Below are 27,112 nucleotides of genomic sequence, written 5' to 3'. Positions count from 1 at the left end.
GCAATCATTAACGTGAAAATAACGCATCCGTTGACGTTAAATTAACGTATTGCGTTAACGTTGTCGTTAATAAACGTTTTGAAAAAATTAACGGAATATTCGTTAAAAGTTTGAATCAACGTCAACGGATTATCGAAACGGCGTTAATCGTTAATTAACGTTAACAACCCTGGTTCTCACACAACATTAGGCACAGTTACTTAATGCGAAGTTTTTAATAACCTTATTAGAATAGTACGAATTCTTCTGTCCATGAAAATAAAATTTAAAAAATCACATTTGCAATTTCTTCACCTCAGGGGGGTCAAATTATGCTACCTTCAGCATGTTGAAAGATTCAGATCTGAACCGCGAAACTGAAGTGAAGTGAAAACTAAAAAAAATCTGATTGCAATTTTGTAGCTCTAAGAAATTTGAATGTAAAAAAGCCGACAATCATAATTTAGAGATAATTTAGTTGTCAATTGTCTATGAATCTATGAAGAGGAATCATTAGCGCTTGATTTACCGTTGTTTGACACCCTGTTTAGGTTAAGAGATTTCTAGAGCACACAATTACCGATTATCCGAAGACCTAGTCAAAGCATATTATAAAAATCGATTTTCATATTGTTTGGATCATAGCTCTCGGGTGTCTTCAGAACTGCATAATTCCTAGCCACTAGCCCTGTTGTCCGTTTTGATCAATGGCCGCTAAAGCACTGATCGACCACAAAGTACCTTATCCTAGCTTTATCCTTGCCTCTAGTAAGTGATCACAATGATTTTCGGGTAAAATATACAACAGTCAGTTATGTATAGTATGTACATATTTTTGTACAATTTTGCAATAAATCTCTTGCTTCAATTTCCCGGCAGATCAAAGGTCATTTTCGAAAAGTAACGTAATAGCCAGGCAAGTATGTATAATCCAAAGATTTCAACATATGTATGTCATACAGTAAGGGCATCCAAATGTCTGAAAGAAAAAAGTGAAGATTTAGTAATATAAAGTACAAAGTTATCTAACATTCAAAATTTCAAACTGTTGTTAAATTTTGTTGTTGATGAAAAACAAACAACCAGTTGGTTGTTATGGGTAACGAAGAATATCTATGTTAACTTTCTATGTCAAATATCAGTTCAGTGTCGGGAAGCAGTTAATGTCAAATATATTATAGCATCCGCCATTATGGCTAGCGTGAAAAGCTGGATGGACACCTAAATACTTCAGCGTACTTAATTCAAATTTAAAGAAAACGGAAAAAATGCGAGAAGTGAAGTGGAAAGTTAGGTATATTTTTCCCTTAGAAATACAAATATTGAAGAACAAGACGCATTCCATCATGCATTTTTATATTTTTTGGTGTTTCCGACTGTGACTCAAGAGTATTTGTGAAGTTGTGTCAATGGGGGAATATGCGAAAAAAATAGTGTAAAGAACGAACATGAAACCGTTGGTCTGCATTGGAGCGAAATTGCTCTCTGTTGGGCTGTGGGGGAACATATTTTGTATTTCTGAAAATTTGGAACACGAAGATGTGGGTTGTAGTGGCATAGTCGAGGGTGATGAAAACAATCGAAGATCATAGTAGCCAATAATTAATATCTTGATTAATATGACGTTAGCCATAAAACAATTTTTCTTTTATTCTTTATTAGTACACTGATAAAAAATATATAGTAGCAACAAACACACAGTCATGTTGAAGTTTACCATGCACGATAATAGTACGCATAACCTTAATATTTGTATGAGTTACCACATTATTGTCCACGCTACTATATGCATTGACAATCTTGTACTACTGACTCCCATGGTAAATTCAACCGTAGCCTATCTTCTACCACCGTGGGTGCCGTCGAACGGTGATGAACGAAAACAACAAGGGAAGATCCATAAAGTACGTCACGCAAAAATGGGTGATTTTGGACCCCCCCTCCCCCCTAGGAGCGTGACGTACTTTGTGGACGGCCCCCAAGCAGTTTTACGCGATTTTTCGTTCGGATCACGCTTTATTTATTTATAAATTATATAAATTAGCGTTTTGGACCAATAACATAGGCAGGTATGTATATTGATAAGAACATTTCGCTTTTGAAAGAGGCATACCTAATTGATAAAATTATTCTCATTTCCAGAGAAACAAAACGAAGATGGCTTCTGCTCGGCATGCCCTTCCCTCGCCGCTTCCGTGTTACATTTCTAATGGAGAATTGTATCTGCGACAATCGGAATATGAACGGCAGCAGCACTATTAAACCATTCAACTTTTCTGGAGTTAGCTAGCAAAAACTCGCCATGTGCCACCAGTGCCATATTTTGGTAATTATGATGGACATGGATTTAAGCTGACTATTGAATTGACAATTCCGGTATTTTCGTCAGTATGGGAGAATCAAATGTTCTTCATTTACACAGCAGAATACTGATGGAAGCGGCAGGGCCCTGTAAAGAATGAACTAACTGGAAACTCCTGGTGGTACCATGAAGGTTTGATCCGTCTCAACTGCTAGCAAAAACTCGCCAGAATGCTTGGTTATTCATTAAATTCTGATAGTGCTACTGTCGTTCATATTCGTTCATGTTCAAAACATTTGAACACCTATTTTGCATTAAATTATGGTAAGCTGCAGAAAATTTGTTGAAAATAAAATGGTTTATTTTAGGTGAATCCGTATTTATTTTATTTTATTTTTTTGGCAAAATCACAATAAAAAAATGCTCCAGGCAATGCCATGCTACCATGACAATATAGTGACGGAAACCACGCTACGTAGTAAAATTTACTATATTTCAAGTTCATCCATGCATAGTTGCAACGGCAAGAACATGGTTAAATCTGTCACATTTCTATGCTCAATGAGGCATAGTAAAATTTACCGCACTTTGCAGTAGATTCAAATACCTTCTGCGTTCTACCAAAATTAAGTGGTAAAATGTTTTTATTTTCACCTTTGATATTGTTGGCATTACCATGCCGCTTCTTTCAGTGTAAGGTTTTAACCCAGTTTAGTTATGTGGCCCAGACCAAGATGAATACAGTAGTAGGTGCTCCAATCTGCCAAGTTTGTAGAAGAGAAGACGGCGGGGGTGAAAAATTCATTCACAGTGCAAAACGAAAACAAACCGGCTGGCTCTCCCATACTAAAATCCAAGATGGCTGAATCGTGGTGTATTCATCTTGGCCCAGACACTGATCTTACAGAACGATTTGAAGTTCTGGAAGCAATTATCAAAATCTCATACAAACTTTCACCTGAACGGATTTCAAAATGAATGTTGAAGACAAGAAATGGCTTTTCAATGAACCAATATTGATAATTGAATGTTCAGGATGAAGATTTTGTTAGAAGAGCGGAATTCGATAGACTATGTGGAACGGTCAATTAACGATGTACCTTTTGCAAGAGTTTTGGAGACTGGCACAGAGGAAGTTCGCAAATAAAAGACTGCAATGCCTGAAGAGTGGCTTTAGAAGGATCGGAAGTGCAAGTCTGCAATTATGCACAGGATCGCTGAAAGTCATCTGGAATATGTTAAGGATAAACCTACTGCCAAGCATATGTGGGATACACTCATGAAGCTATTTCAACGGCAGTCAAATTTTCTTAAGGAGGAAGCTTTTAACGATGAAGTTGTCTGACGGAGTTGACATCATACGACGCGCTTGTCATACACTAATAAAAATCCACACATTTTTATTGGCAAAAATCTAAAGAAAATTCCAAATAAATTTTATGTGTGCGTTAATAACCACCCGCTAGAGTAGAATCCACATAAAGGTTAGTAGTTAATAACGGTTATGTGTGTTTCCACATATATGCTATGCAAATTCACATAGCCGTTATATGGGAAATGCTATAGTCAAAATTTATGTGTGTCACACATAATGGATATGATTGGATTTTTGTCAGTGTAGCACTGGATACAGCGGAGTCGGAACGTTTGACCTTGGAATTCGTACGTTCACGTCTGCTAGATAAAAACTAGGCGAGCGAATAAGAATGCAAGTGAAGCTTCAGGAAATACAGAATGAGCTTTCGTTAGCAAGAAATGGAATTTCAAATGCTACAACTGTGGAAAAACAGGCCAAAAGCGATCGGGTTGTAAAGAAAAGTCAACGGATGAGAGGAATCGTAATCAAGCATATAGACCAGAGCTTTCCAAACCTTTGGGTATGCGACCCACCTAGCAAAATTCTATATGTCTCGCGACCCACCTATGAAAAAAATGCATTTTACCAAGTAGTATTAAGCATTAATTGAATCCGAATGTCATCTGTTTCGGCTTCTTCCACATAAAAAAATATTCACGTTACCTTACATGTACAAATGCAAAAAATGACGAACATGGTATTGTTTGTCAAAATGTTAGCGTTTTTATTTTACTTCAGACAGCTTTTAGGTATAAATATTTAAATAAAATAGCGTAGTGATGGATATTTAAAATAAAATGCGGTTTGAACTTGAAATAATGTTCCTGAAAAAAATGATCAAAAGGTTCGGAATTCGAGCTGCAATTAATATTTGTTCTGCGCGACCCACCAACAATCCGCTCGCGATCCCCCTGGGGGTCGGGACCCACAGTTTGGGAAACCATGATATAGACCAAACAATCGACGACAGAGATTTGAGATCAGAGGCAAAGCAAATGTACACACTTAAAAAAAAGCCGAATTCGGTAAAATTTTACCGAAATCTCAACAGCAGAACTGTTCGGTAAATAATTTTACTGATTTTCGGTGATTTTGACAGTTGAGCAATGGAAAAAAATTCAAAAAATCTGTAAAAAAAAAATAATCGAACAGTTCTGCTGTTGAGATTTCGGTAAAATTTACCGAATACTGTAAAATGAGTTAAGTGTGTAGGTATTTAAGGGTATGTCTCAATTGGATAATTAAACTGAAATTAAACTTAAAAGTGACATTTCAATAATTATCAAATAACCCTGCTCGCAGAGCAAGATTACTTTTGACAGATATCGAATCATTTTCCATCGATGTCCTATTGGAATTGCTGGGTAGCACCAGCCATTCTTATAACGGGGTGATTTTTTAATTTTCGAACTGTCACTTTTAAGTTTAATTCTCCAAATGAGACAGACCCTAAGAAGATATTGCATGTTTGGCGACATGTGATGAAGCATTGATTGTTGGAAGCTCTGGAGAATGTAAGCGAATTGAGTGGTACGTGGACTCCGGTGCATCAAATCATATGTTGAACTCAGAATCATACTTTGAAGAATTGTACAAGCTGCCAGTAACTGTCCGTATTGCTGTAGCGAACAGTTGATACAAATATGGCAGGAACCGTACTAGTTAGAATGTTGAACGGAAAACGACTGTAAGCAAAAATGGATGGAGTATTATATGTTCCCAAGCTGAGTTGCAATTTATTTTCTGTAAGACGAGTGGTGTATTGTTGGACAGTAGACAAAGAAACCGTTCGAAGAGGTGCATGAAGTGAAATCTCGAAGGCCACTAGAACTCATTCACACTGATGTTTGCGGTCCATTTGTTCCTCATACTTGGGGTCTGTCTCATTTGGAGAATTAAACTGAAATTAAAGTTAAAAGTGACATTTCAATAATTATCGAATAGCCCTGCTCGTAGAGCAAGATTACTTTTGACAGATATCGAATTATTTTGCATCGATGTCTTATTGGAATAGCTGGGTAGCACCAGATATTCTTATGACCGGGATTTTTGCAAATTTTTGAACTATCACTTTTAAGTTTAATTCTTCAATTGAGACAAACCTTGGAATCAGAAGCGTTACTTTGTTACCTTTACGGATGACTATACGCACTTTACGGTGGTGTACCTGCTGCAATCGAAGGATGAGGTGCTACAACACTTCGTGGACTACGAAGCAAAAGTTACAATTTATTTTGGAACCAAAATTGCAAGACTACGATACGATAACGGAAGAGAATATAAGAGTACCGATTTTCAAAAGCACTGTCGGCGGAGAGGTATTTCAATGGACTACACTGTTCCCTACAATCCACAGCAAAATGCAGTAGCTGAACGGATGAACCGGACTTTGTTAGACAAATCAAGAACACTAATCAATTAATTGCATATTATTCGGCAACTCGGCCGTACGAAAACCATTTTTTTGTTAAATATCTTGGCTGTGCATATGGACAGCACATGTTTCGAAAATGGACAAATTGATATGAAATTTGCGAAAAAGAATCCACGTGTCTTGGAGGGACTCGAACCCTCAACCTTCTACTCTCTAGATAGGCGTGATAACCCCTACACAACAAGACCACTTAAAGGTCACGTTTGCGGAAAAGCCATCAGAATCCGAGTACCAACCTCCACCGCGGTTAGCATATGCACAGCCAAGATATTTAACAAAAAAATGGTTTTCGTACGGCCGAGTTGCCGAATAATATGCAATTAATTGTAATCAAGTGTCGGTCTTCCACCGTCATTAGTCATCTGAGTACACGCGACCGCATGCGTAGGGCCTATCTTGGAAATCGTTGCCAAACAGTGGTGTTGCAAGATTTCAAGACTCCGTATGAAATGTGGTATCAACGAAAGCCAGATGTGGATAATTTGCGAGTTTTTGGATCAATCGCTTATACGCATATACCAAAGCACCTCGTTTAATGGTTGGATACGCAAACAATGGCTATCGTATTTGGAATGTTGGGAAAACATAAATTTTCATATCTCGAGACGTTGTATTTGATGAGAGACTTGTGTTATCAACTCCGAAACATCAAACAAAGAGTGTTATCAATGCAGATTATGTTGAGAATTTTGAAAAGCAATTATCAAATGATGAAGTTAACGACAATATACAAAAAGATTCTCAAGCGAAGCCTAATGATGTAGAAGAAGATGAACTTGAATCAACATTAGTTGAAGAGTGTCCCCATGATATTCCTGAGGTAGAATCAAGCCAAAAGCGTTCGATTACAGTACCATCCTGGTATAAAGACTATCAAATGTTGTTGGCTGAAGAGGAAATTGCATGGGCATTAAGTACAGATGCGTTCGTGAAAGATCTGCCTAGCAATGCTAATGACTTGAAAAATCGTGATGATCGGGACCGTTGGAAGGAAGCAATAGATGATGAAATGGTATCGTTGCGCAAATAAAACACGTGGGAGCTTGTTCCAAGACCGACGAATAAGAATATTGTCGATAGCAAATTGGTATTTGAAGTCAAGCGAGATGAGAATGGAAACATCAATCGATACAAAGCTCGTCTCGTGGCGAAGGGCTACTCACAGCGAAAAGATTTTGATTACAGCGAGACGTTTGCACCTGTAGCTCGGATAACAACAACCCGAATTCTGTTAGCAGTTCAAAACTATTATCATATTTATGAAATGGACGATATAACGGCTTTCTTGAACGGAGAAATAAAAGAAGATATGGTAAGAATCTATTTTTGTGCGGCTTCGGAACCGCTCAGTTCCTGAAGGGAACTGGCCTAAACCCCTAGCTGCTGGTCATCAAAATGTGCACATGTACGCTTTAATAATCATTTCTATAATAATCTCTAAATTTTCTCAAATTTCCAAACACCTTTTCAAAATTATAAAACTATAGAATCTTTGTTACAATGACAAAAAAATCTAGCCACGGCAGCCGTCTAGGGTGGACTCAAAAGGCCTCTTTTGTTCCGGGTCTCAGGGTCACTGGTGTGGGGAGGTTTTCGGTAGCGTGAAGGACCTAAGCATGGAATTCATTAATCTACTTAGAGGTTTTTAATACCAAAAAAAACTTACAGGCGGTTGGTAATGATGCGGTGGTCGGGTGGTCAAGAGAGGAAGCAGCCGACACGAAGGCCGGCGGTTACGTAGCCGGTGGGCTGCCGATCGAAAGTTCAGCCAGAGGAAATTCGGGGAATGATGCAGCCGACGGAATGTCGGACGATGATTCGGCTAGCGGGCGACCAACCGGAATGGCATTCAGTGTCGGAAACGAGTGGCGGCACGGTGCCACATACGACGGGATGTTGCGGAAGGATATCGTAGTGGGCCGAACGACCAATAGCGTTCTGTTGCCGGTCGGTGGTATAGCAAACGTGCTACGATGCGGGTAGGTAGTTGGTCGGAAGCTAGACGATTCTGCGGTTAATGACGGCTGAACGAAGGAGTGGCCGGTGGCTGGCCGGTTGATTATACAGTGTATAATCAACCGGCCACCCCTTCGTTCAGCCGTCATTAACCGCGGAATCGTCTAGCTTCCGACCAACTACCTACCCGCATCGTAGCACGACGTAGCAGACTTTTTTTTATTCAAATACTTAATATAATTTAGAATATTCGGATTATTTTGTGTTAAGTTATACAGCTTTTAGTCAAAAGCATAATGATTGGAAAAGTCTATTTTGTTTAGCTTCTGATGTCGCAATTAGATCATGAGTAGTGCGCATCATTAGCACAACTATGCATCATGAAGCGCACAACTCCTACATTGATGCAAATCGGCAATTCGATTCTGTGAGCCATGAATCCGATGGAATTTAACTCGGGCTCTTGCATTAGATTTGGGAATTTAACTTTTCCCAATACTACTGATAATGATTACTACATCAGCAAAGGAAAAAAAAGAGAGCTCTTTGATTACTCCGTGGCTTTAAAGTGCTAATATTTATACGTATGTTCATCCTTCCATTACTGCAATGTAGTTTGATCTATTATGGATTCAAATTGACTCTGTAAACACCGTCATACAACTTCTTTCAATTGAAAGATTGAGCTTCGACGTTGAACTGACGTTAAATACCTCAACTGAATAAGATTGATTAGATCGCTGCTAGTAGTTGCAAAACACGTGGACAAGTTTTTCTTAATGGGGAAGCATAATAAAAGTGAACGTAAATTTGTGAATATTCCAAGTTCTCTTAATTGAAAGATTGAAACTTTTGTAATGATTCGGCCTTTTGAGATTCGGCCTTTTGTTTCATTCGGCCTTTCGTGGTTCGGCCTTCTGGGTTTTCGGCCTTTTGTGGTATGCTAGAACATTTTCGGCCTTTTGTGATTCGGCCTTCTGTGGTTCGGCCTTTTGTGATTCGGCCTTTTGTACTGATCCCCAAAATAGATAGGCATTTCTGCACAAATTGCACGTTTCAAAGTCGACTCATTTGGTTTCAACGGTATTCACAAAAAGACGAACGGAAGGGCGCGTATATCCCATTTAAGATAATTTCAAGGCAGCGATACATTTAATAATTAACGCTTTTTTATCGAGGGTTTTCGGATTTAACATATACTATTTTTCTTCAAACTTCACATATACACATATATTTATATCTCATATGACTCTTCCAAAAGAATCTCTCCATTGCGATGCATTCGAATTAGAAAGCTTTTCATAGGGGCACTATTTCAATACATTTCCATCCATCCAAACACACTTTCGGTAGCAACCCACAACAATATGTTCTAACGTGTCAATAATTCTCACATTACTTCCTCTCCACCATACGATACTACCTAATTATTCTGAATAATTTTCTTTCAAACCACGTATATAATCACGTGCATTTGAAATTGTTATAGCGATCGAATCACTGGCTTTGCCCATCTGTCCCTAGTCCATCATCGCTTTGATATTGTTTCCGTTTCATCTGCTGCTCACAAAGGTAGTAAAAACTACACGCTAAATATATTTAGTGCTATTTCACATCTTTCTCTGTTTTAAAAACCACCAATAGAAAAAAGATTTGTGATTCATTCCTCCCTTCTAACACTGAACATAGTTCCATCTTTTTTTTTATTGTTTTCCATTTGTTAGCTACGTGTATTCACTCTCTTTGATTTTTTTTTCGTTTAAATATTCATATATAGGTAGCTTTACGTCTCTCTGGGTACGGTTTCAATCTGTCAATAAAAACAAATCAACGATCAAACATATAATAGACCTGCGTGAATTGTGTACAAGTGCAGTATTAATGGGAACAATCAATGCGACATGCTCTACAAAATGAAAAATTAAATTCATCCTTCTCTGGTTCATGTTCGCTATCCGATACATTCACACGCCACGTGCTCCTCCTCCTAACTTACTTCTAAGGCTTTGCAAACGGTCGCCGCTTTCCACTAATTGTAGCTGAGTAAACATAACTAACAGATAATATGTATATGATAATAAGTGGGACGATGGGGGAGTTTTTCTTCAGGACGCTGAATGTTTGTTTCCAAGATTGTATGATGAATTGCGGTAAAATACTTCGAAGTCATTTCACGGCATAGTTTTGAAGAAAACGCTAAATACTGGTACATCAAACTTTGATAATTGTTTTTGTGCAATTATAGATATTCTTCCAATAATAGGACACTGAATTGCAGAGGATGAAAATTTATTTGATTTATCTCGATGTTTTTTTTCCTCTATTTAAATGATTTATAGCATTTTTGCAAGTTCATCAATTAGGTATTCCAATGTGCAAATAATAATACATTATTTGAATCAGGGTCTCCTGATTATGAGGCAGAGGCGTTTAAGTGTCAACTTGTTGATAGCAAATCGCAGTCTCGTTTTTTTTTAAATGGAAAACATTCTCGACTCCTTGCACATAACAGGCAGATTAAGTTTCAGCAAAAATGATCAGAATAAGATCAATATTTATATCGGATAAACGGATCAGTTAAACAATTAAATATTCAAGTAACCTCTCACGTGTTACGATGTAAATTTTGATTATCTACTGGACTGGATAAGCTTCAGAGCTCGTAGTGAATAACTTATTTTTCTTTTTTATTGTAAGCCAAGTCACCATTTTTGCATTGATATATCATTGGGATACACAAATTATTTTCTATGCCCATAAAAATCGAGAAAATTTCCATCCATAAACTTTTCTAGACCGGGAAGGGCTTCGGAATAAATCGCCTTTACTGGTCTTGTTTTGTAGCAAGTGTAGTGTAACATGTTCTTCAAATTATGGCTTATGCCGAAAAGCTAAGAGATTCCTTTAGAACACATCTATCTAAAGTAGGATTTAAAATTATAAAATTGGATATACGTTTTATCGCTCTATAGTCTTAATTTTAAAGTTTTCCTTTTCAATCGCCCAGCTTGTAGTGCGTCATTTATCTTAAATACAAAAGGTTTTAAGAAGAGGTTGCATTTCATGTTTTAAGATGACGCGTACAAAAAACGCGACGAAGGAATAATGACCATTTTTTGCATGACGTTCCTAAAGTACAACCCGTTAGAATCCAATTTCAGAACTACATCACATCTTCAGAGGCACATACTGCCGTTCTACGTATAATTGTTCCATGTACATAGGAAATCCCAGCAAACAAGGGACAAATATGCGTATGACGGCAGTCTGAAAACCGAGATGCGGGTACCAGGAAAAAACAAGTTTTCATACTTGCTGCGTTGCAGCATACCTACATTAAGAAATGTTTGTCAAATTTGTTGATCATCTACTATTATTTGAGATTTGTGCCCTCAAAAACGCGAGGGAAGTTCGGCCACTAAGGCAGCCATTTTTGGATTCTTCCGCGATTGTCCTTAATGGAGATTTTTTTATTCCAAAGCATAATAATTTTATCTAATGTTAATAACCCATAAATGCTTCTCAGACAATAGGTTCGGAATAATTGAGCTTGTATTTTTAGTTCGTAACATTTACCCAGCCTTTCATCAATGCAGAGTCAGTGTTTAATACTCATGTCTCTTGTGCCATTGACTAATTGGTCTTTCTTGACACAATTTTGTATTTGCCTAATCGATTCTTTAACTTATTCAAGTTCAATTATTGATTTAAGTAAAAAATCTGCTGTTTTTCAAGCTTGGCCTGACATTCGCCCGATATCTGACTAACATCAGGCAAATTTTTCAGACCGGTTCACACATGCAGCACTTTTTCAGTTCTAGTTTTTGATTTTTTTAATTGTTAGAGGCGTCAAAAAATGGACTCTTTTTAAAAGTAGGCTTTACTGCCGTAATACGCATATTTGCCCCATGTCTTCTTCTTCTTATTGGCATTACATCTCTACACTGGGACAGAGCCGCCTCACAGCTTAGTGTTCATTAAGCACTTCCACAGTTATTAACTGCGAGGTTTCTAAGCCAAGTTACCATTTTTGCATTCGTATATCATGAGGCTAGCACGATGATACTTTTATGCCCAGGGAAGTCGAGACAATTTCCAATCCGAAAATTGTCTAGACCGGCACCGGGAATCAAACCCAGCCACCCTCAGCATGGTCTTGCTTTGTAGCCGCGCGTCTTACCGCACGGCTAAATAGGGCCCCATTTGTCCCATGTACATGGGGCAGTTATGCGTAGAACGGCAGTTTAAATAAGTAATAAAACTGACTGAGACAATAAAACGAACTACAATTTTTTTATGGGAAAAATCAATTAACCTTTCCCGCCAAAAAGTTTATTTCCTTTTATTGTCTTAGTCAATTCTTTGGCTTATTCAAGGTCAACTTTCCCGAAGAACCTGTTTTTAATGCCTCTACTTTTTTTTTAAATCGAAAACAAACATCAAAAAAGTGCTACACGTGTGAACCGGCCTGAAAAATTTAGCCGATATTCATTGAAAATCGGGCGAATGTTAGGTAAATTTTTTAAAACAGCAATTTTTCGTTTTTTTTGTTCCAAATTTTAAAAATACTTAGAGGAGTAAAAAATATGGATTCTTTGGAAAAGTTGACCTTAAATAAAATTAGGAATTGATTGAACGAATACAAATTTTTGACCGGAAAGGTCAATTGCGTAAAGGTTTAGTTCTGCCATTTTTTAATGCTTAGTACATAAAGTACTCAATAAATGTGACTATGGGAAAAAATAAATTCAGAATAGCATACCTACAATGTTGTGTAATATATCAATTCGCTGCAGAGTTGCAATTGTTCTGGTATTTGATTAATGAGTCTTTTATTATTTGAACTAGGCTGGATTTGAATAGATGAAAAGTTTTGAGAATATTAATTTTATTTTTCGATACTCATAAAATATTTAGTCACTGATTACAGAGAAAAAATAATTCTATTAGTTCACACGTGTAGACGTGAAAGTAGTTATATGGAAAAAATGAAAAAAAAAATTAAAAACCGCACGGGGGAAAATGAAATGGGAGCAATTCTTTTCATTATAACCACACGGTCCCCAGAATATCGTTAATGCTTGGGCAATTCAGTTTACTATGCTTCTGGAGCTTAAAAAGTAACCAGAAAAAAAAATTAATCTCAAAGAATTTGATTGTGATCAATAGTGTCGATTTAAAAAATAAATATACCTACATACGACAAGGATATTCATGAAAACTGTTCAAATTCCTTATATAACTTCCGTATTCCTTGACCAATATTTTCCGCAATTACAATCATACAACCTTTCCACATTTTTGTTTCTCGTTTTTCCTATACAATAGTACGTCTAAATCTTAATTTAATCACAACGATGTATTGTTACCAGTCAGCGATTTATAGATAAAATTTTGCACACCAAGCAGATGCATCTCGGCCACACTGATAACGACCAGCAGCGTTACGAAGCCGGCGTACTGGATCATACGCAGGTACTCCCATAGTTTATCACAGAAGATGCTCAGTAGCAGGAAGTGAAGCAGCGCATGAACATTGACGATTCGCCACAGCCAGCAGATGAAGAAGAATCCCGTCGACCGGAACACAGACTCCTGATGAAGGAACTGCGTCGGGGTAACGTCCTCTCGCTCCAGCATGTCCTGATAGATGGCGATGTACCGATTCCAACCGGTCGAACTCAACAACAGAATTCCGCTGTAACACAGAACCTTCCGTGCCACCTTCTTCGTTGTAACTTTCACTTTATAGATAACACCGGATTCGGAGCTCTTCGACTCGGACACTGGGATAATGGACTGCAGCTGGGTGTAGCCTCTCCGCGGCGGATTATTCTTCAGGAAAATGAAAATACCAACCATGAGGGCAATGCATCCCAGTCCGTCACATATTCCATCTATATAATACCCGGCGGAACCAATGTCCGACCGTTCTCCTCGGATGTTTTTCTTAGCACGAGCCACATGCCCATCCAAATCGTCCAGGAACGTACGGAACTGGAACAAGACCACCCCAATTCTCCGGTAACCGAGCGAATCCGAAGCAATCATTCTGCCAGATGCAATTGCCACAAAAACGTGGAAAAACGAAATCATGTTTGGCGTGATGAGATCCCCTCTCGAGAATCCCGCCAGATTGTCTGCGATAGTTGCCATCGGGGCAAACAGGTAGTGATTGGTGTGATCCAGCATCATCGCCTTCACCGTTACGTCGCACAGCGGATTCAAATCGCACGATACCCAAGCCACATCTTCGTAGCGCGCGGCCACCTGCGGTTGCCTGTAGGGCACCGAAGACGTTGCATAGTGCGACGTTACCGGGAGCGTGGGCTTCAAAACGGTGCTGCCGTTGATCAACCGAATTTCGTTGTCCCGAATGGGATAGTCTTGAATGCGAATGTACAGATTCACGTCCATCCAAATGAAGAAAATTATCATCAGGAATAATAAAGTCAGCAAGAGTTTGCTGATTTGCGAACTGGGCCCCACCATGCTTACTTGTTGGGGGTAGACTTATGACTAAACTGAAGATTCTATAAACGATTTTGTCACTTCCGTTGCGGAGAGAAGAAGGCCTTTACGGTACTGATAGTAGGGCGCTTGGTTAAAGGTACTCGGAACTGTACTGAGGGTTTCTTGCGCGTTTCGCGGTTCGGTTTCTGGGTTCAGTGGTGGTAAATTCTAAACGACTACGGCCACAGTCTGAAACGGAATAAAGAGAAAGAAAAGAACCACCATCAGTATATACTAGTGTAGTAGCACGGCTAGGTGTGGCGACGGCGGGTCTTCCCTCCGGTCGGATGTTTTGTGTTCTTTCTCTTTTATGTGCGATGCGGGGAGCAGCCTTTGCATTGGGGATGAAATGTGGTTAGTTCTTCATAATTTCTATTTTTAGTGAATGTACTTTAGTTTAGTCATTAGTTAATAACAATTCTAATATACATAAAGATTGGTATATTATTGTACTTTCTGCGTTTCAAAGCTTCAAAGAAGAAATTTATTACACCTCTGGTTTTCCTTGGAGTACGATTATTAACCAAGAATGACCTTGAACCAGATATTTTTCAAACCATTCGTGTTAAAAATGTCCGTTTCAGTCCAAATTCCAAACAGGTTGATGCACACACGAAAAAGAGATTTCCTTTACGAGCTTGTTGATGTCCTTGAACTCCTTCTGAATAAGTTTTCCTTCATTTTTCTGCGGTTTCTGTGAAACCCTATCGAAACATACGGTCCTGGCTGCCGTGGCAGTCGATTTTTTTTATAAGGAAGGAATCTATAGGTTTTGGTAGTTCCCACTTACAGCTATATTTTAGCAAAATTTTGCGCGCTTTCGCTAAATGCTAGTTTGATGTAATTTCGGCATTGTTGCATTTAAGCCATAAAAACTAAGAGTTAGTATGTAGTTATGGAAGATAGTTTTTTTTTTTTTTCTTAGTCTAGGTGTTCTTTGAGAGAAGGAACGAAAAATCCAGTAAAATCTCCAAATATCATTGACTTTCAAAAGCCAAGTCAAGTCCAGAGAACAAATATATCAAACCGTATTGGTGAACTGGTCAAGACAAGTTCCAATTCCCGGGTTGTTGCATGATTTACCGTATTTTTCCGGTTTTTATCCAGTCTGGTTCAATACCTGGTTTTCCCGATTAGATGGACACCCTGCACTGTTTAGAATTTACAAGGATTTTTTTTCTGGATGTTTCAACGTTTTTTTTTTCAATTATTAAGTTTAAATTATTTTTGAGCGTTTTAGGAGTGGAAATTTACACAATTATAAGATTCTTTTCTTCCATTTATTTCCAATGTGATGAATTTTTTATCAACAGATCTGTATTTTCTTTTGGAAAACATCTTCAGTGTTTAATTATCGACTAGTCCAGCGGTTATCAACCTTTTTCTTGAGAGGTACCCCTCCAAACTTTCGCTTTATTTGAGGTACTCCCTCTTGAAAGTAGGCTTCCAAGCCTTTGAGAGAATAATTCCGAGCCCTTTGAAAGGAGCCTTCCGAGCCTCTTGAAAGAAGCTTCTGAATCTTTTTTTTTTGTCTTTATTATCGAGACTTTCAGCCCGAGGCTGGCTCGTCTCGAGCTTCTGAATCTCTTGAAAGTAGGCTTCCGCACCTCATGGCAAGATGCTTCCGAGCCTCTTGAATGGCGGCTTTCGAGTTACTTAAAAGGAGGCTTCCTTTGCATCTTGAAAGGACGCTTCTGAGCCTCTTGAAAGAATGCTTCCAAGCCACTTGAAATAAGAATTCTGAGCTTCTTGAAGGGAGAGTTCCGAGCCTTTTGAAAGGAGGCTTCCGTTTCACTTGAAAATAGGTTTTCGAGCCTCTTAAAAGGAACCTTCCGAGCTTTTTGCTAGTAAGCTTCCTGTACCTTACAAAAGGAAGTTGAGCCTAATGGAAGGAGCTTCTGGATCTCTTGAAAGTAGGCTTCCTCACTTCTTGATAAGATACTTCTGAGCATCTTGTAGAGAGGCTTTCGAGCCTCTTAAAAGGAGGCTTCTTTTGCATCTTGAAAAGGCGCTTCTTAGCCTCTTGTAAGTAAACTTTCAAGCCTCTTGAACGAAGAATTCCAAGTTTCTTGAAGGGAGGCCTCAAAGAGCCTTCCGCGCTTTTTGAAAAAAGGCTTCCAGCCTTTAAAAATGAGGCTTCCGATCCTCTTAAAGGTAGGCTACCGGGCCTCTTAAAACGAGGCTTCCTGGTCTCTTGAAAAGAGGCTTCCGGGCGTCTTGAAAGCAGACTTCCGAGCCTCTTGAAAGGAGCTTTCCGTGCCATTTGAAAAAAAAACTGCCAAGTCTCTTGAAAGAAGGCTTCCGAGCCTCTTGAAAGGATGCTTCCGATCCTCTGGAAAGGAGGTTTCCGAGCCTATTGCACGGAGGCTTCCGAGCCTCTTGAAAGGAGTTTTCCGAGCTTTTTGAAAAGAACCTTCCGAGTCTCTTGAAAGGAGGCTTGAAAGAAGCCTTCCAAGCTTTTTGAAATAAGGCTTCCGACCCTCTTGATACGAGGCACCCGGGTCTCCTGGAAGGAGACTTCCAAGCCTCTTGGAAGGAGACTTCCGAGCCTCTGGAAAAAGAGGCTTGCGAGCATCTTGGAAGAAGGCTTCCGAGCCTCTTGAAAGAAAGCTTCCAAAACTCTTAATAGGAGCTTTCCGAGCCTTTGAAAAGAACCTTCCGAGCTTATTGATTGTAGCAGGGCTGGTAGCGGTCAATGCCGCTCAAAATAGTGACTTTAGTGACCAACACTGGCGAAAAAAGGGACCAAATAGTGACTTTCAGTTGCAGAAAAAGTGACCAAATAGTGACTTTGAATTTCATTTGCAGTGACAAAAATTAACTTTTATATGAAGTTAATAAGGCCAATACTAATAATTTTCATATGTCTCCCTCTATATCTTTTGGCCGAAAATATCAATTTTAAGGCGCAATAAATTCAGCAAAAATTTTGAATTGCCAAAACATTATTCAACAGATCCGATGAGAAGAAAACTGTGTGCTTATTTAGTGGAATGTCTTCATTTGTAATGGATTATTTAATTCCATTACTTTGCATTCTTTACAAGTATACGTATTTCGACCTTAACAGTAATGACGTCTTTAGTCTCTCAAGTCGAGTCAAGTATGAGACACTGATCAATGTTTACAAAATGATGGAATTAAATAGAATAGTTCGTCTTAAGACAAATGAAATCTGATGAGTTTGTTTTATTTTATTCTTTTTAATATTTATTTTTGTATTTTCGCCCCTTTAACCACTGGAAAACACAAATACAAAATGAGGTGCAATAATGTTTAATATGGGTTCGAACTTCGAAAACGGAAAATCTTCGCTCGAGTGTGAAAATGGCATTTTTTATAATAGAAATTTATTCAAATAATTTTTCTATAATAGAAATTTATTTAAATATTTTTTATTTAAATTAACTAATTTGACTCACAAAGTTCATAAATCTGAAACCCAAGAATCATCTCGAAACCTAAAGAATTTGTTCAGAATTCCGAAAAGCCTAAACAAAAAGTTTGATGAATCATATACTCAAAATAATAAAAATCTTAAAAAAAAATTCCAACTTCTCTCGATATCCAAGGTTTATACAGCCTCGAATGTCTAAATAACCATCAGAATAGATTTTGGAAAATATTTAAGTTTTTATCGGAGCAGATGTCGAGAGACCATTCATTTGGCTTCTTACGGAAAAAATATGAAATAAATCTTTCTATGAGGGATCCCTTACGTAAAAAATGTTCCACTTCCAAAGTCCTTTGCAGTATCAAGCAGTGATTCAAATTTTTCCATTCAGTTTAAAAAAAACTTATGTTTCAAAATATATAAAAATATATGTTTTTGTGAGTAGAACATTTATGTGATAAAATTAGAACAAGCCATCGCTCACTAATGATTTCCCCGACACAACAGGGAATGCATCTAAAATTGTGTGGGATTGAGATGAAAATATCAGAATTTTATTAAAAAGATGAATCGGAATACTCAACAGTTCAATTGATAAGGGGTAGAGTAGAGTTTATTAGTTTTTGAAAGAGGATTTAAAATTAGCAGGGTATGCTATTAGCTTTGTGAATATATTTAGAATCTCAATCCCCTGTGTCAATCCTGCTTGCTTCACTATATACCCCACTGTGACACAAAACCCCTCCCCTCCTAAAAATCTAATAATCACACCGAGATTCAGAGTGGATTGACTTCAAAGTCGCTAAGAAGTTGCGAACAGCTTTCGGGTCAAAAAATACTAAGTGGTCATTTATTCTAAATCCGTCATTTCATGAATCAGCTTCCGACGGATAAAGTTTCAAATTTTTCAACATTTTTTTTTCATTCCACGACCTTCTTGATGAAACCAAGTCGATAGTTTTAAAATAGTTGAAAATAGTGACTTTTTACGAGAAAAAGTGACTTTAGTGACTTGAGGTCGAAAAAAGAGACTTTTTAGTGACTGACCCGAAAAAAGTGACCAAGTCACTAAAAAGTGACTCGCTACCAGGCCTGCAACCTTCCGAGCCTCTTGAAAGGAGCTTTCCGAGTATTTTGAAAAGAACTTTCCGAACTTCATGAACTTCATTTTTGTAAGAAAGCTTCCGACTTTCTTGAAAGGAGCCTTCCGAGCTTTTTGAAAAAAGGCTTCCGACTCTTAAAACAAAGAGTCTCTTGAAAGAAGGCTTCCGAGATTTTTGTAAAAAGACTTCCGACTTTCTTAAAAGAAGTCTTCTCTGAGAAAAGCCTTCATGCCTCTCAAACAGAGGCTTCGGAACCTTTAGATTCTAGATTGAAATAAAATTTTGAAATAAAATATACACAATTATCAAAACTTCATCAATAAGCTTCGATTGGAATTACAGGGCTGGTAGAGACCGAGGCCACTCAAAATAGTGACTTTAGTGACCAAAGCTGACGAAAAAGGGACCAAATAGTGACTTTCAGTTGCAGAAAAAGTGACCAAATAGTGAAATCAAGCGTTTTTGGGTCGAAGGAGAATATTTTTTTCGTAATTTGTGGCGGAAAACACCTTTCACTCACCACTCTTTTCTCTCAGAACGAACTCAGAAGAGAAACGAAAATCGTACTTGCTAACTTTTATCTACTTAGGGCCATTTTCTTTACCTTCGCCTAACTCTTAGGCGGTGCTTACCCATACGTTTAAACCTGGTTTAAGGCTTAAGCGGAGGTGAAGAAATTGGCCCTTAGTGACTAAGGGCCAATTTCTTCATCTCCGCTTAACTCTTAAGCGGTGCTTACCCATACGATTAAACCTGGTTTAAGCACTAAGCGGAGGTGAAGAAATCGGCCCTAAGTAAAATTATTGCCCTCTCTTTTAACCCCACGAAAAATTTAATCAATATCAGTAAAAAGCAAGACAACTCAAAACTATGAGTAGTCTTAAAGCAAATCAAATTTTTACGCCAGTGGAAGTGAGCGAAATATGGTTATCACTTTTAAGGACACTCCTCACGGAATCAAAATTTGAAAGTACTCGCGTTTTCAAGGGCACACCATTCGATACGGAAGCAACGCACAACTGTCATTTTTATAATTTCAGATTGGCTGCGTCGTAGCATGCGTAAAATTATAAGAATGACAGTACTTTGAAATTTGGATTCCGTGATAAGGACACACCTGTTTTTCTTTCCTGTAAATTATTTCTCGGCGAAAATCTGCGTGAATGAGCATTCTCTTCTCGTGAGAATGAGTGAAAATTACGATCACTGGATTAGCTGAACACCTACTTAAGGAAGATGCAGAGAACTCTACGATTTGTCATAGGTGCCACGGATGTTTTTGGAATTTTTAGTGAGATAGGAACAACAGTATGATCGTTTTGGTAGAAAACGATACAAAAATTATGAAAATTCATGTACAACGAGCCTGGGATTGAACGCTCGACCTCCTGCTTGTAATGAGGACCATGCTCTCTGAACTTTTAAATATTTTTACTCCAAAATATGCAGATTTTTCGACTTGCTGTGTGTATTCTTGAACGATTTTTGCTATGGAATTCGACAGCGCATGCAATCTTCAAGATTGGGGAGACTTGATCGCCTTTCTATGATATCTACTCAATAAATATATATATTTTCTTGATTTTTTTAGACAAATTTTTATATGGATGCCTAATGAGGAATAAAGTCTCCTCAAATTGAGGCAACAACTCAAAACTCACATATCCTGAAATTGTGGTGGAATGATGGCATTTTTTTCAATAAAGATCATTTATCATATTTATGGATTTGTGCTGTGAAAAAATGATAGCATATGGTCATTATTGGGAGAAGTTGTTCTAATTTTGGTAGATTTTGTAAATTGTTTGTCAATCCTCCCCATAAACTCAATCATTTCCAGCTTACCACAGAGAAGCAAGGTAGTAGAGCCTATTTTACTGTTGTGGGATTAGATCCATTGAATTAAGCTTTGTGAACGATTCACAGGCTTTTTACAGAATGAACAAAAATGCGAGTGTTACAAACATGCGATCATGGGCAGTTTAGTTTTTGGTAAAACAGGGAAGAATCAAGTCTCCCTACTGCATACAGTTTGAGTTTAAAAAAACTCGAAACCGACAGGTCTCTTGCTTGCCTAACTGTATACCAATTTATAAATTTTGACGTAAAACACCTTCAATTAGCTACTGGTGAAATGCCAATAAGAGCAGCGAGTTAAATGGCTGGCGATGTTTCAGAGTGATCATTTTCCCAAGATCCGTAATTTCATTTCCACCATGAACAAAGCATCTTCCGATGGATACATAAAGCTTTATAAAAAAAATCTTAGTCAAAGGTTTCAAAATAGTTGAAAATAGTGACTTTTTGCGAGAAAAAGTGACTTTAGTGACAGTACAGTACTCGTCGATAGCAAATCCTTCCGCACGCGATGGCATATGAGCAAGTCAAACCACCTTCCTTTTGCCAGTGGAGATATATCAGCTTCCACACTGATATTCTTCCCTCTCCCTTCATACGGGAGCTTGGCAGAAGGAAGGTCGTGTGATATGTGCCATCACAAATATTGCCCTCCGCTCGCTTTCAAATCGACTTCTATAAAAACATTCTTCATGCCTGCCGTATCCTAACGGAACTATCAATTCTATACTTTCGCCTCTAATGCTATCATGAACATGTACGTCCAAGTTTGGAAGATGATATTAGCATTTACAAACCGCTGGACTAATCGATCGTTAATCGTTATCGAATCGATAACAAAACACTGAAGAATTGTTTGTTGTGTGTTCATGCCCATTGTACCCTTCCAACTTAAGCAACCTTCTGGATACTGGGTTCGCCGTGAAGTTGGGCGAGCTGATACTTCGCCGCCACACACCGTTCTCTTGCACACCGCCAAAGATGGTCCTAAACATGCGTCTCTCCTAAACAGTGCTTGTAAGTCCTCTTCGAGCATGGTCCAAGTCTCATGTCCGTAGAGGACCGCCGGTCTTATGAGCGTTCTGTACATGACACATTTGGTGCGGGTGTGAATCTGTTTTGACTGCAGATTCTTCTAGAGCCCTACTTCCACAGATGATGACGGCCGAACTGGTAATTTAGCCAAAAAAAAGTCGAACGAAGATATGACTTGGCCAAACGGGACGAAAATGGCTGAACAGGTAATATGGCCAAAAATGTTGACTCGTTCGGCCAAATTGCCCTTTCTGCCAAACGACCCTTTCGACCAAATGACATTTTTGGCCTAATAATTTGTTTGGCCACAACTCACAAGAGATATTCGGCCAAAGGCATTTGTCAACGGAAAGCCATTTGTTCAAATGTCCTTTGAATGAATAAAACGATAAGCCGAAAGCCATCTAGCCGAATTCCATTTGGCAAATGATCATTCAACCGAAAATATCGTTTGGTCGAACAGGTAATTAACCAAAAAACGTTCGAACGTCATGGATTTCATTGTCATTGGATTTCAAAGCGGAAAATTTATTGGATTCCAAGGGGAAATCCTTCGAAATTTTAGTGGAATGTTTTGGTTTAGCGGCGTGACAGATTTTAAACGGCCGCGCGCTGATTCAAAAATGTCGGCAATGAAGCTTAGCAGAAGTGCCCTGCAATAAAATGCAAGTTATTCACAGAATTAATTGTACACCATGGATTGGCTGAATTTATTCCAAAATTGCAAAGCCCGCACGACAAAGTAAGATTGTTTGCCTAGGTTATTTAACAAAAAACAATTGTTGTCTAGATTGTTTTAATACATTTATATATTAATCTATTCCTTCAAACTTCTTCTTCTAGGATGGCAAAGAATCCAAGTCGAGTCAAGTACAAGACACTGAAGACGACCACACAGTTGTGGTCGAAATACGTATCTGCAAAGATAACGAAAATTAACTGGTGGAATTAAATGGACAGTACTTAATTCGTCTTAGACGATTTAATACATTCCACTAAACAAGCTTTATATATTTTTCTGAAAGAAATCCTATTTCCTTGACATAGACCTTTTGTCGCGCATTAGTGGCTGTTCGGCCACATTAAGAGTTGGAGTCAACTTCTCTACCTGAACAGCGTCAACTAGTGACTGGCCGTATGGATATTGCTCTGCTCCAACATAATCAGTCACTAGTTGACAAATTGGCATGTGTCTGATGAGGAGTCTATGTCTGACCATCGCTACATCTACTTTGATCACTTGAATATTACTTCGTTTTAAAAATCCTCGTTTAACGAACAGGTGATCTTTATACAGAGTTGATCTCAACAAAATATTATGGAAATCTAATATCCATCGATTCTCCTATTCTCCCATCGATTCGGATGATGCCGTTGAAACTACAACATTGCACATCGTGGAAGCTTTCAAAGAAGCTTGACCCTTACGTTCCGTGAAAACCTCAAGGGAAACTCCATGGTGGAATTTTGATTTGGCTAAGCTCAGGAAGCAGCGCAGAAAGAGTTGAATCAGACGCCATGCATCAGGAACGGACTCTCGGAAAGCCTACAGAAAATCTCTACGATCTGTCGAGCGATCCGACTGGAAAACCTTAGTGCGAATGTTTAATTCCAATTTGAGTGAAGCCAGTCGGCTAACTAACATTCTTGCGAGATCCAAGGATTTCCAAGTTGGCGTAATTCGCAAGCCAAATGGCTACTACACTCCTTTTGACGAAAAAGCGTTAGAGCACTTTTTTGATACACACTTCCATGGATATGTCGATATATTATCTTCGGATGTTTCTGAATCCTTTTGCGCATATCAAATATGTTTTGTTGTGAAAACTCATATGTGAATATGTACATTATGTGGAAGATATTGATTTGAAAAATGTATTGGAGGTGACCACTTTCCCTTCGATGGGACTCGAACCCACGACCCTCAACCTTGTAAATTAATGTCCAAGTCGGGTGGCTTAATCCACGGAATATAGGCAATTAACTTTGATTGAACTGAAATATGTTTTGAAAAAAACATGCATGAGCATATCCTAAAAGAAGGACGTGCTTCGTATGAAGAAGCCGAGTTTTAGATTCATCAGTCTAACCCATTTCTTCTGAAATGCTTTAGAAGAACGTATATTATCAATCATCACATTTGTGATGATTATTTATCAAACACGCCTCTCCCTGTTAATCAACATACTATCAATCTGGAAAATCCATCGTTACTCTTCAACCCAAGGTTGTCTACGGCAGCGGAAGTCTAGGCACGGAAGCTTCATTTCAAGAGGCTCGGAAGCCTCCACTTTTTTTTCGAAAAGCTAAATAGCCTCGTTGCAAGAGACTTGGTAAGCTTCCTTTCGAGAGGCTCGGAAGCCTCCTTTTAAGTGGCTCGGAAGCCAACTTTCAAAAGGCTCGGAAGCCTCCTTTCAAGAGGCTCGGATGCCTCCTTTCAAGAGGCTTGGAAGCCTTCTTTCAAGAGGCTCGGAAGCCTCCTTTCAAGAGGCCCAGAAGCCTCCTTTCAAGACGCTCATAAGCCTCCTTTCTAGAGGCTCGGAAGCTTCCTATCATGAGGCTTGGAAGCTTCCTTTCAAGGGGCTCGGAAGCTTCCTTTCATGAAACTAGGAAAGCTGCTTTCAAGAGCCTTGAAAGCCTCCTTCCAAGAGGCTCGGAAGCCTCCTTTGAAGAGACTCGGAAGCCTTCTTTCAAGAGGATCAGATGCGTATTTTCCAGAGGCCCAGAAGCGTCCTTTTAAGAGGCTCAAATGCGTCCTTGCAAAATGCTCAGAAGCGTCCTTTCAAGAGGCTCGGAAGCCTCCTTCCAAAATGCACAGAAGCCCCCTTCTAAGAGCCTCGGAAACCTCCTCTCAAAAGGCTCGGAAGCATCCTTCAAGAGCAGAAGCATTCTTTTAAGAGTGGTAGCCTACTTTCAAGAGGCTCGGAGGCCTCCTTTTAAGAGGTTCGGAAGCTTCCAAAAGCCCTCAAATTATGTATAAACTTAATATGAATTGGAAAGCTTCGCGGAACAGCAAACATTTCAGACAACTTTTCGGAATGCCGTTTTCCCTATTTCCCTACCAGAACGAAACACAGCGAATAGAAGCAATCCAACGAAAGTTTATTCGCTTTGCCTTACGGCATCTAGGTTGGCGAAATCCGTTCAATCTTCCAAGCTATGTTAGTCGGTGCGAGCTCATCAATCTGCAACTGCTCCAAACAAGAAGGGACATCGCCAAAACCTGTTTTATTGCTGACCTCCTGTAATGTTACATTGACTGTCCTGCTTTACTCTGCGAAATTGGAATTGTCGTAGACTTCGTTCAAATCCATTCCTTTTTATTCGTCTTATATTTTATTCGGCTATTTGATCACTCCAAAACCAAATTTTGGATAGAAGGCTCGGCCTCGGAGACCTATAGTGTTACATACCAATCGACTCAGCTCGACGAATTGAGTTGATGTCTGTTATGTGTGTTCCATTCGACGGGGAATCTTGTCCCATTGTTGGCTATTGAAAATTGGCCTAATCGGACAATGGGATCAGAAGTTATGACCAAAGTACTATTTTTGTGCACAAAACACGCTAAAAAGATTCACTCATATTTTTTTTTGGTATTTTTTTGCACGAAAAAAGCACTAACCCCGCTAGGTGGATTATCGAAGTTTTAGATATTGAGGATGCTTTTGACAACGTGTCTTTGGATGCAATGAGCTGTAACGATTAGGAAATGCGGAAATGCAGTTGCCCCCAAGGGGGAGTTTATTCTCCAGTTTTCTTGAAATGGATTTGGCGGATGTCGTACGGCATTCCTCTTCGAAGTTAGGGCAAGTGAAAACGTCCATTCGCTTTAGCTGAGATTGGAACAGTCAAGAACACTGGGTAGACACTACACTGTATTTTAAGAAGAAATATGCCGTACAAATTGCACTGCAGGAACATATGGGCAAAGTAATATACCTCTGTGCGGATAGCCAAGCAGCTATTGAAGCTCTGGCTTCGGCCAACTCGAGGTCGAAGTTAGTAATCGCATGTCGAACTGTTACAACTTATATGGGTACCTGGCTATTTTTCATAGAAGTTGTCATACTCGGATTCTACATCTTACGCTTCTACATGAAGTAGCCCTGCACTGGAGACCCCATGTAGCAAACATATTGAGTAAAATTTTATTTTAAAGTAATAATAGAAATATTTAATCAGTAAAAGTAAAGTAAAAGTATTGTGCTGTCACGTGGTTTTCAAGATGTTACATCGAGGCAACCTACCCAGCCTATCAGAGATCTACCTAGTAACAGTGGTTACCAACTACACTTGTTTATTCAATACAACATTCATTCTGTATTTTCCTATCGAACAAGACGAGCGTTTATTTAATCTGTTCAATACAGAACAATTGGCGACGAAAGGATTTCAAACCTACAAGCAAAATGGAAGGATTTGCTCCGCCCAAGTTTTCTTTTGGAGATCAATGGGAGATGTATTAAGAACGTTTAGAGCAATATTTCCTAGCCGTGGATTTAGAAAATGAGCGTAGATCCGCTATACTTCTTACCTCGATTTCGCTAGAAGTTTATCAAACGGTAAAGAACATCTGCCATCCAGAGAAACCAAATGCTAAGTCCTATGAAGAGCTGTGTGCGTTGTTGAAGGAAAGATTCTGTCCGGCGATAATTACCTATCGGGAGCGAACATCGTTTTATAGAGCAAGGCAAGAATCTGGAGAAAGCGTACAAGAATGGTACGTACGAAGGAGCAAACGGTCAATCACTTGGAAGTCAACTCTGTTAGCTGTTCTGAGCCGTATTACGTGGATATTGCAGTTAATGGACGAATGACAAGATTTGAAATGGATACTGGATCACCAATAACGATTATCTCTGAGACGTTTTACCGCAATAATTTCGGAGAATTTACACTTCATCCGTTCCGTGGGAAGTTGGTGTTCTATACAGGAGGTGAAGCTACACCGAAGGGAGCTTTTGAAGCTGTTTTATGTTATCAAGGTCGACAAGCGGTTGGTCAAATTGTGGTAATCGAAGGAGGGCGCAATCCGTTGATTGGACGTGATTTTATTGGAGAGTTGCTGCACTGCACTGTTTAAACAGGCTTGGTGGTCATATGGCTCCCACTTCTGTTTCTTCAATTTCCGCTTCCGGTTCGATATGAGCGAAAAAGCTTATTTCTGGCGTCCAATTTA

At 38.8% G+C, this 27,112-nt stretch overlaps 2 protein-coding genes across 12 annotated transcripts in view; both read right to left on the bottom strand.

Moving 5' to 3' along the window:
- Positions 1 to 27,112, bottom strand: part of LOC134225363 (probable ATP-dependent RNA helicase DHX35) — a 104,735-nt gene that overhangs the window by 9,847 nt on the left and 67,776 nt on the right. The window lies entirely within an intron of this gene.
- On the bottom strand, positions 9,231 to 14,705 carry LOC134225365 (ceramide phosphoethanolamine synthase). 2 transcript variants are annotated; one of them, XM_062705377.1, is made up of 2 exons: positions 13,398 to 14,705; positions 9,231 to 9,838 (listed from the first exon to the last, which is right to left on the bottom strand). In XM_062705377.1, the coding sequence occupies exons 1-2, from the start codon at positions 14,518 to 14,520 to the stop codon at positions 9,834 to 9,836; spliced, it is 1,128 nt and encodes a 375-aa protein (XP_062561361.1). In that variant the 5' UTR covers positions 14,521 to 14,705; the 3' UTR covers positions 9,231 to 9,833. The 2 variants fall into 2 exon arrangements, with proteins under 2 accessions (XP_062561361.1, XP_062561360.1); XM_062705376.1 differs by lacking the exon at positions 9,231 to 9,838 and having other exon boundaries at positions 13,166 to 14,705.

The sequence above is a fragment of the Armigeres subalbatus genome, chromosome 3 (assembly GCF_024139115.2).
Source record: "Armigeres subalbatus isolate Guangzhou_Male chromosome 3, GZ_Asu_2, whole genome shotgun sequence".
NCBI lineage: Eukaryota > Metazoa > Arthropoda > Insecta > Diptera > Culicidae > Armigeres > Armigeres subalbatus.
Note: the sequence above shows the minus strand (reverse complement) of the source record. Positions and strands in the feature narration are given on the sequence as shown.